The sequence below is a fragment of the Perca fluviatilis genome, chromosome 4 (assembly GCF_010015445.1).
Source record: "Perca fluviatilis chromosome 4, GENO_Pfluv_1.0, whole genome shotgun sequence".
NCBI classification, from domain to species: Eukaryota; Metazoa; Chordata; class Actinopteri; order Perciformes; family Percidae; genus Perca; species Perca fluviatilis.
In genome coordinates this window covers 16,055,505-16,066,805 of record NC_053115.1, presented here as the reverse complement: position 1 = coordinate 16,066,805, position 11,301 = coordinate 16,055,505, and the positions used below count along the sequence as shown (strand labels likewise).

The 11,301-nt window shown below is 39.8% G+C and overlaps 1 protein-coding gene across 1 annotated transcript in view; it reads right to left on the bottom strand.

Annotated features, from left to right (window-relative positions):
* Positions 1-6,475: 6,475 nt before the first annotated feature.
* The window catches only part of eefsec (eukaryotic elongation factor, selenocysteine-tRNA-specific), a 10,653-nt gene continuing 5,827 nt past the window's right edge, over positions 6,476-11,301 (bottom strand). Inside the window, exons 4-5 of the mRNA XM_039796384.1 lie at positions 9,816-9,972; positions 6,476-7,221 (exon numbers count right to left, since the gene is read on the bottom strand). Of these exons, the coding sequence (XP_039652318.1) occupies positions 7,040-7,221; positions 9,816-9,972 (339 nt within the window). The 3' untranslated portion in view covers positions 6,476-7,039. The remainder of the gene's footprint in view (positions 7,222-9,815; positions 9,973-11,301) is intronic.

Below are 11,301 nucleotides of genomic sequence, written 5' to 3'. Positions count from 1 at the left end.
CACTACTCTAATAAATTAAATAATTCCCTAAATATATTTTAGGCTTAGTGGATTCAGAAAGCTAAAGACACAGACTGTGTGACACATAAGGAGTGAGTTAGGACTGGTTTCTTTGTTTAGGACTATCCTGTTTGGTGACTAATCTAAACATAACATCTACCTCTGCGTTGCAGCAGACCAAATTGACTCCCCTGAAGATAGTTCATTCGATTGTGAAACAAGCAGGAAAATCCAAGAATAGTTGACATCGCTTTGACATCTTTTACAAGGTTATCCATAGTGGAAGTGACTTTTCACATGACCCTACACATCAATTGGACCCCCAGTTTTGAAACCCTCCTCCCTGCAGCCTCAAGTCCCCTCAGCAGTAACACAATGCTCGAAAGGGAACAGCTTCAGGCCTTTCCTTTAAATCCATTACTATGTTGGTTTAACATAATTATTGGGAACATTTTGTAACCAAACAAGACCTCAAACCAATATCTAGTAGTTTAATATTAGCTCTACATTGAGCTGAAAGTTAGCTGGACAAAAGCTCAGATTAAGAGAGAAAAAAGATCAACCTGGAGTCCTGCCGTTTTGCAGAGAATGTAAATTTGTTTTGGAGACATATTTTCACAGGTTCCTTTTAAAATTGTTTTTTCAAAGAATTGTGATATCTTCATTTTATAGTTGAAAAATAAAATTTGTATACAAATGTGATGGTGACATAAGATACCACAAAGATGTCTTTGGCATTTCTGCACTGCAGTTTCTTGTTTCTTAGCCAATACCAATATATCTGTAATAAGCTGATATCAGCCAGTATATTGGCCTAGTGCTAATTCTGAACTTATCTCATGAATATATAGTTACAGCCTAATTAAAAAAAATGTTTTGCTGAAATGAGGCAGTGGTTTGTAGTTACTTGTTCTACTTTATGGGATTAAAACTATGTTAACTACAGAGAGGATAGCTATGTGACTAGCTAACAGATGTTCAAGGAGGATGAATAATGAAGGGAGGCGATGGGAGGTGTCCTCCATCTTGTTGATATTTTTCTCTAACAACTGAATCATCTCAGCTTCCACACTATTTCGCTCATCGCCTCAATCTGAGCGACAACTGCAGCGTCGGATTGTGTTTACAGACATGTCTGCCTCCTCCTCGCCTCTGTATGTGAAGGTGAGTAACGTCGGCAGGCGCACAGAGTACTGGCTGGCGTTTTTCAAGGTGATGTTGCAGGTGACCTCTGACCTGGACGACTGGACTCTGCTGAGGTCAGCTCTAATGATCGAATGTTATTCTTCACCCATCAGCCTTGGCCTTTCACTGACTGTCCCCTCGTCCTGAGGTGACGAGGACAGAGATGAGAGGATGAAAGCGGCAGTAAAAAAAACCTGACAGTTATTTCAGTTGTTTGTAGTGTGTGTGTGTGTGTGTGTGTGTGTGTGTGTGTGTGTGTGTGTGTGTGTGTGTGTGTGTGTGTGTGTGTGTCAGGGTAGGAACGCAGTATATCAATACATTGCTTTATTGAGGTGCCAGCACTAATTTGCATGTTTTTTTTCTGTCTACAAAAATGAGACGAGTGATGGGAGAACAATGGTGGTTTTTAAGGTGTTTCTTTCATTAGGGTGTACGGTTTAGCCCCGAGGACAATGTTGTGGACATATATCAGCTAATGAGCCTCTTTAATATGCAATCAAATAAGGAAATTTGGTTTTAGGAGATGATTGCAGATTTTCCCGTCTTTTCTCTCACAGACTCACAGTGTCTGCCCTTAAATTCTAAATGTGTTCATTTACAAATGTTTAATACAGCCATGCAGAGGAAAATTTAATTTGGAATGTAAATGATCAGATTAAAACTTTTTTAAATTATAAAAACACATTAACACAACAGCTCATAACTAAGACAGGCGCAAATGATCCTGAATGGACCAGGATCATAAAGATTCTTTTGTTGTCATCATCTCATCCCATTTACAAAAAAATACTCCGCTGTCAGAAACCCCTGTTAAGACTGAAAGAGCCTGAGCGTTAAACATGAGGGTAGCTCAGTTATGACGGACAATTGATTTAAAGCAAAGAGGATGACACACTAAAACTCTGGGATCTTTGTTGTTGGAATACAAAATTTGGATGTTCACAGGTTAATACTTTTCCTCCTTTTCAGTCTTATATATTATGTCACTTGCAATCTTAACAGTAACAAGTTTAACTAATTGTTTAACTATTTGTTTAAGGTTATGTGAGACTAGTGCTGACACATTACCTCCTCTTGATATATGCTGCAACACAAAACCTGAGGGAAAACTCCTTAACTATCTAATCTTGTCTTTCGCAGTAACATTAAGCTGCTCCACTGAATATATTCTTTGACTGAGTTATTTCACAGCTAATTTTATTTTGACGCTAACACACAAAGCAACAAGTAATGCCATCCAAGAGGCCCTAATGCTTTGCTTGAGTAATGTGAAACCTTATACGTTTTAGTCAAATACACCACATATCCTTTTTATTCCACTTTGATTCATGAGCTAGTTGAATTCATTCTATCCAACAGGATATAAATGAGTTAGCATAAGTAGAAGCACCACCTGGATCAGCTCCTGCATTAAAACACTGCTTACACAATAACGCAGAGTTCAAACTATTTTAGGCGCAGTGAAAGCAACTCTGACCTTACACTTTAATATAGGTACAATTGCCTGGCCCATATTTGTGACTAGGGTTTACAAAGGCATTAGTACAAATAAAAAAAGGCTCCGACAGCTGATGGGGGATGGGAGATAAGTAGTGCCGGAAATGGAGGAGTCGACTGAAAGAGGCTGCGGAGGTATTAATTAAACAATACCCATTTTAATCATAGCTAATTATATTTGCAGGCGAGGGTTGAGAGGAGTGAGGGGTCTGAGGGTGATCCTATCTGTGTCTGTGCTCATTAGTACGGTGAAGCTGGCTGATACAGCTTCTGTCACCAAATAATCAGCAATAAACATAATCTCTGTTGGAGGGAGGTGATACTGTTAAAACTGATATAGTAAAGACCAACATCAGCATGTAAAAAGAGCTGGTGAGGGATCAATCAGACAAATGTAGAAAAAAAAAGAACTAGAAAAATATGCCGTCAAATAAAAAAAGGGAATAAAAACAATCTAGAGTAAGATGGGAATGTAATGTTAGCAAAAGAGAGCACGTTAGCAGCCTAACCACCTACCCACTGGTTAAATTGTTAATTAATGCACCCATTTATCAGTCAAACGTCATAAGTCTTTTCAGTCTCCTCTGCCTTAAACTACATTTTAAAGTCTTTTCCTGCCCTCCTCCTGTGCCTTGTCAATAATCAAGCCGGTGTTCCCTTTTCCTCCAATTCTTTCTCTTACGCGGCTGCCTGTTATCTCTGCTCATCAGTGACCGCTTCCCAACTATAAACATTCAGGAGCTCAGATGTTGACCCTCGACTCCTGGCTGACCTAGAGGTCACCAGCAAAAAAGGGAAAGGGGTATTGAAGGGAAATCATCATGGCTGTGTCTTATCTCTATGGCAGAAGAGGAGCGTCTTATGGGGAATAGTAGTTATGAATCTGAGCACTGGGCCCCAAATACAGGTCACAATGAACATGAAGAACAGTAGGTGTAATCCCTTTCATGTCTCAATCTCGCCCCACACACACACACACACACACGCGCATGCACGCACGCACGCACGCAAAAATCAACAGGATTAGCATGCATGTTAAAACATAGTGGGGGAAACGCGGTGCACACAGTGTCTTTGTTAATGAAACACAAGAGGATCTTTATCAAGACAAGGATGAAAATATTAATCTTCTAACAAGAGGCACTGGCAAATTGATTCAGTGTTTACAATTATATTAAGGCAAAACGCAATTTAGGCAAAAGGCAAGTACATTTCTAGGTATTTGTGTGTAGAAAATATTTTTAAAAGCATAAAAAAATATACTGCACGGATAATCAGCAGAAAGTGCTTATCAGACAGGGCTCATAATCAACACTCAATAAGCACCAAATATGCAGATTTGCTGCTTTTGTTTGTATGTTATAGTAAATTAATATTTTGGGGTCAAACAAAATGGAAGGAAGGAATTTGATGGTATCGCCTTAGGTTTTAGGAGATTTTGATGGACATTTGTGGACCAAACTATTTTAATTGAATAATAGAGAAAACAGTCTGCAGATTAATAGGTCATGACAATGATCGTTAGTTGCAGCCCTAGAAATAATGCAGGTATGAGCAGCAGGTGTGAACAACAGAAAAGCAAGTGAAGTCTGCATGAAGGCAGAATCTCTTACACATTTTCATTCCTTTCCTTCATCTTATGTATGCATGTTAATAAAAGAGAAAGTCTTTGGAAACGGAAACTCACGATACTGACAAACAGCAACAAGTCATGCATTACAAATCAATCAAAATGTATATAGATATACAAAAAAGAAAACGGCTTTGGAGAGATGCAACATGCATTATGCATTTGTACCATCATGCAAATGTAAAGCTTGCAAAAGGTTTAACTGCCATAAAGCAGCTAAATGAACATGAAAAATATGTGTAATCACTTTCCCATCTCAGGGATCGGCCTCTTACAATAATACTGTATATGAAAACACAAATTGTTAATCCTACAATATCATCGCAATGTCAATAACGAGGTATTTGGTTAAAGGTATTGTGATATTTGATTTTCTTCATATCGCCCAGCTCTAGTGTGTTGAGGTGAGAACACACTCCCAGCTGGAGTCCCATAGCCTTGGCCACAATTAGCTACGGCTCCAAAAGCGGATTATTCAGTCCACCCAAACCTCCTCACCTAAGCTGTGGTGTCTCTCTCTCTCGCCACACACACAAACACACACACACACACACACACACACACACACATACAGGATTAGCATGCACGTTAAAACATAGTGGGGGAAACGTGGAGCACACAATTAACACAATTAATAAAATGCAAAAGGATCTTAATCAAGGCAAAGAAGATGAAAATAATCATCCTCAAACAAGAGGCATTGGCAAATTGATTTAGTGTTTACAATTATATTAAGGCAAAACGCATTTTATTTTTTCACATAAGTTGAAATGCAATACAAGAATAGCTATCAACCAATTTAGTGTGTATGCATGTTTTAATAGTTTAAAGAAAGATAACATGCAGATAAAGATACAGATATGGATCAGATATATCTTTAAAAACAAAAAAAACTATGTATAAAATTATGACATGAAGGGAAATATTTAGGAGCCTAACGATGATTTCCATTTCTTTCTCATGAGACATCACACCAGTAATGGCCAGAGAAAAAGGTTTTCAATAAAAACCGGAATGGATGGAGAATGAAAGAGGGGGGTGGAGCGAGAAAGAGAAATTGGAGAGACACAGGAATAAAAAGCGACAGATTTTTTTTTCCCCGTCTGGTTTTCTATAAGAGGAACGAGAGGAGATAAGACTAAAAGGACTGTCACTCAGAGGAACAATCCTTGCAGTGTCCCTTCTTGCTCCTGCTGCTCCTCCCTCCTCCCTCTCTCTCCAATTTCCACAGATTCCTGCTGAGATAGAGTCGCTGTTCACAGGGACAGTTTGCTGACATCATCCGCTACATACTGAGTGTCCAGCACTCTCACTGCCCCGCCCCACAATACTTCTGTGACAGGATGGACACACACATACAAAAAAAACAACCACTCACAGACACACAGAGAGAGGATGATTTCCGCCCATGTACAGTTCTCAATGACCATCAGTCAGCTACAATATGTTGTTACAATTTTCTTGCCATTTCCTTTTTGTTTTTTCATTGTTAATAAAAGACATGGTTAAACATGCAGTAGATAATGTCCATCTCTAAATACTCCAGTATATGATTCAGTTATGGCTTTTTCAAATTAAATAGCACTTTCAAAACCAGTATCAAAATGACTATATTGTACACAAAAGTACAAAATTACCAGAGATCCATTTTCGATAACTTGAAATCTTACACCATGTATGGATCATGTTTTTGCAGACCAGTGTAATGCGATTCAGCAGGCAGTTTCAAACTCCATGCTACAGTAGTAGGTGCACTTCTTATGGATATTAGTTACGATGGGATTGTATATGTATCCAATTGATTCTGGACAGTGTGACATTTGGAAAACTCATTTAAAATGTGTCCATTATGCTGTACAGTATGGATGACAACATAACAAACTAACCGGAGAGAAAGACGGGTTAGACATAAATTAAAGTTTAGAGTTCAGTATGTATTTAGTGTGTAGGAACTACAAATAAAATATGTAGATACAGGATCTCTTTTGACTCATGTACATGTGCCACAGTAGGTACTGCACATACAAACTGCTGCTAGCATCGAGAGTGCTTCATAATGTACTTATGTAAAAACGTTTTTGTACATAATTGGTGATGAATTCAGCTGGTTGCAAATAGTTTGATACACAACTAAAGATCACGCAAAAAAACAACAGTCAGAAATAAAGTTTCAGCATAGATTTTGCTTTATTTGTCTTTTTATAAAGATAGTTATTATAATACACTCAAGCAGTCACTGGAATAACTGGTATTCTTGGTAAAAATCCAGCTCTACAAACGGTCATTAAAGTAAAATAAAATTTAAAAAAATCATTTTGAAATCACACAGCCAATGAAACCTGAAACGTAAATGCCAGCTGATGTGTTTTTGCCAATCAAGGCTCAGCTAAATTAGAAACATACTGAAAAAAACAAAAAAGGTACTTTTTTTTTTGTTTAAGACAACTCAAATGCATTAGAAACAGAAGAGCTGCTTCCACCCTTGTAATGGTGCAAACTGGATCAAGTCCATATCCATAAAGGCAGTTAAAAAAAAAAAAATTCATTGTTTCACATGCGTTCCACAATCATTGCATTTCAGCAGACTGTCTCCATCAGAGGCTGATAGAAGAAAATGATCATAACCCTGATACAGAGGCCAGTGTTCCCCTCACCTCGACATGACCTGTGAAACCACCTTCTGCCTGTTTGAAGCACTGTGACAGGCTGATGTGTATGCAACAAAGGTCAAGACTGAACCATCTTTTTATGGGGATCAAAGACATACCGCTTGAAATGCAAGTGAATGCTAACGGGCTGAGAATGTGTTTTGGGCTCCTCTTCGTGTGCTGGTTCGCCTTTGCTTCCACCCTTCACTTTCTTCTTAGAGGTGGAGGTTAACAACTGCTTGGTTTCTGGGCAAAGACCCTCTGAAGAAAAGATAAACAAACAAAAATAAAAATCAAGTAAAAAGGTTGATTGTCCAAAAAACTGTATTTATATAAATAGACCCCCTCATGTAATAAGTCAAGATTACACTGTCTACTGCCCTACACTATGTACAATATTTAGGTCAACCTAATCATCTCAGTGTAGGTATATCTGATGCTTGAGATCTTTTCTTCCCCGTTATGTGTGCAGTAGGTGCTGTATCAGTGCTGGAGGCTGTTCAGTGTGCTGACCTCAAGATCAACTGATGCCTTCCTCCTCCTGATGTAACTGATGAAAATAAGAACCAGGTCTCCTCGAGTCTCCGTGTTAGTCTGGCTCATCCTGGCACTCTTCCTACACTTCAGTCTCGTTCTCAGCCACACTGAGCCGTTTCCCGTGAACGCTGAGCCCATGCACATTCTACAAATTCAGCTATGCCATCATATCTACCCTCTTGATTTTTTGTATGTGGCTGCTTGTTTGCCGTTTTGCACACAGAAGGTAAGAAATGTTCTGGGTTCAATGCTTTACACGCTGACTGTCTGACCTCACATACAACGGCGCCAGCATTCGTCTTGTTATCATTATGCCAATGTGAGGGTTGTTATGATTGCAGCGCCGACAAAAATCTCTTCTTGTTATCTACGATACGCTGAAAATGTCCGTTTACCACCACAGAACACAGTGACACGCCCAAACTTAAATGATTTGGGTTCACATACAATTGGCACATAGAAATTGCACTTTTACACGTTTGTCCTCAAGTACATTTCTAAGGTTAGGGTTGTGCGTAGAAAATATTTTAAAAAGCATTTACTACATCTACTTAATAATAGAAATTAGGGGTGTGCAAAACAATAGATTCATATTCGAATCGCGATTCAAGCTCTACCGATTCAAAATCGATTCATAGAATTCCAAAAATCGATTTCTTTTTAATTGTATGTCTACTGCAATCATTTGGGAAAAGTAACTACATTTACATACTGTGAATCGTTTTTTTTAAATCGAGAATCGTTTTTGAATCAAAAATCGATTTTGAATCAAATCTTGAGCCTAAAAATATCGATATCGAATCGTGACATTTTCTGAATCGTGCACCCCTAATAGAAATGCTGCACGGATACTCATCAGAAAGTGTTTATCAGACAGAGTCCAAAATCAACACTCAAAAAGGAATCAAATATGGGCATAAATTGGTTTTGATGGAAAAATAAAATAGGGTTAGTAGCCAAGTTGGCAGCAAGTTTATTTTGGAAGAGGTTTAAACCACTGTATTTTCTGTGCTTATTCTAGTTTGAAGGACTGATATTCTTGCTGTGCCCCTAAATTCAGCGACAAAAAACTGCCAACAGTGGCTGGGTTGGCTCAGTGGGTAGAGCAGGCACACCTATATTTAGAGGTTTATGCCTCGACGCAGAGGTCCAGTGTTCGACTCCGACCTGTGACGATTTCCTGCATGTCTTCCCCCTCTCGCTCTCCCCTTTCTCACCTGTCCTGTCCATTAAAGGCGGAAAAGCCCAACAAAATAAACTGCCAAACACTCTAAATTCCAGCCTCTCAAATATGCAGATTCGCTCCTTTTGTTTGTATGTTATAGTATATTAATATTTGGGTTCAAAAGAAACAAGGAATTTGATGGTATCGCCTTAGGTTTTAGGAGATTTTGATGGACATTTGTGGACCAAACTATTTTAATTGAATAATAGAGAAAACAGTCTGCAGATTAATAGGTCATGACAATGATCGTTAGTTGCAGCAGCAGGTGTGAACAACAGAAAAGCAAGTGAAGTCTGCATGAAAGCAGAATCTCTTACACATTTTCATTCCTTTCCTTCATCTTATGTATGCATCTTAAGAAAATAAAAGAGAAAGTCTTTGGAGCTACAGGCAGTCAACGGAAACTCACGATACTGACAAACAGCAACAAGTCACGCATTACAAATCAATCAATATGTATATACGTATATATAAAAAGCAAACAACAACAAAAACAGCTGTGGAGAGATGCGGTAAGGCGGTAAGAATTATTCGACCTACCCCTTATTAGCAGAATAGTGCCATCATTGCCTTAATGCCCGTGGGGAGTCTCTGATGAACACCACTGGATGTTAATTATGTTCATGCATGAAGATGTGTGCGTTAGTATGTCTGAGACTTTTGAGTATGCAAGTGTGAGGCAGTGAGGAGGATATAGGTGAGGTTCTCTTTCCAAATATTTTTGTTTTCTGTTCCCTCCCAGTGTGGAGCAGTGGGTTCGGAGCAACAGAAGGTAAAATAAACACAGAACAGACTTCCCCCGGAACACAGGCAAGCCCCAGAGGAATCCTGGGAATGTGGCTCAGGATGTCGGGCCTACCACTCTTACCGCATCCTGAAAATTGTCCACAGATCCCCAACGTCCAAGAAAAGACAGAAAGTCCCCTGGATGTGTGTATTAATGAAGAGGGAGACTTGTCTATGCAACATTATCAAAACGCCACAGTGAGTTTGATATGTGTGACTCAAGACTCGATAAACAGTATCAGTAGTTGGGAGTATCGGTGTGACAGAGGTGAAGAAGCAATAACTTCTCACCTCAGGTAATCCTTACCCTGTACTCGGATCCTGAACTTCCCGCTCTGTCCAAATCCACCTTCGATAACGCCACTCTCGCCTGTCGACAGTGTGACCTTCAACCCCACAAAGAGCTGGAGGTTGGTCTCCTTCTTGAACAGGTTGCGGCCAATCACAGTGTAATCGTCAGTCACCTGAGCACAAGAGAGTTGGAAAGAGTCTTATGAGCTGCAGCACTAACGACAGATAAAATAAAAAGCAAAGAACATGACACACGTGATGAGAAGTAGTTGTTAAATGGTGTTAGCATGTGATCTAATTATGACTGTGAAAATATCAGGGTGTGTTTTAGTTTGGTCTCATTTTTCCTTCCTTTGAGGTTTAGATCTTGTGACATCACAAGACATCAAACATCATGATGACAGTAAGGAAGTAGGGCTGATCCTCTGTCCTGTGCCCTCATCAAACATGTACAACTTTCTGTAAGCCACATTCTTCGAGGCTCGCCGCCTGGCTGTCTCGCACTCTTATTCATCTTCCTGCACATTTTATGCTATATTTGTTTGTATTTCTTTCTTATCATCCATCACTAAGTCGATCTAACCCGCCACTAATCTGATAACATGAGGGCACCGCTCTGTCTCCAACTCACCCCCCACCACCGCCAGCTCTTCCTCTCTCTTCTGCCTAACCCTCATTCATTCTTGAACATTTGACCCCAACGTCCCTCGAGCGTGACTGATGCACTGATTAAAAAAAAAAAAAAATCAGTTGCTGTACAAGTCTGACAGACCGTATGAATTGTGACTGGACGAGGCCGTCATATCTCAACAATGCCAGTAATGTGTTCTTTTACAAAAAACTAATTCTTAAGTCATGAAACACAACTGCCTCTTTTTGGGAGACAGATGAAGGACAAATGTAACGTCACATGACCATGGTCTGACCTCTCGCACACGCTGTTCTACTCCTGAGTCACTGACTGGAGATGTCAACAGCCTGAGGTGCTAACAGCAGGAAACTAGTTCACACACTTGAACCATAACCTCAATCTGACCCTGCACAAGGGTGCATACTGCATACAGAGAAACTTAACTGTACAGCGCAGAATGACAACAGCCATAACATCTTCTGTGCGCCCATGTAAATACAAACTGTGAGAAGTTGGAGGCTGTGGACTTTTTGAAAAAATTCCCAAATCAGATGTCGAGGTCAATAAGAAAACAACAGCATTAGATAAGAAGAGATATGGATCAGTATGAACTGGAGCTCAGGATTTAGGACTGAACGTAACAGCAGTAACACAAGAACAAAAATCAAAACAGCATGTGTAAGATAGACAAAGAAGCTGAGCCAGAAGTGAGGGAAGGTTAACTCACACAGTCATGAGGGTATTCCTGTGCCACTCAGGTGTGTCCAGCCTCTGACAGCTAGACAGGGCTAGTGGCGTCAGTTGGCCACCCACGCACGCCTCTGTGTCACACAGCACATGCTAAGGCATGCATACCCACCCAAGCCTCACC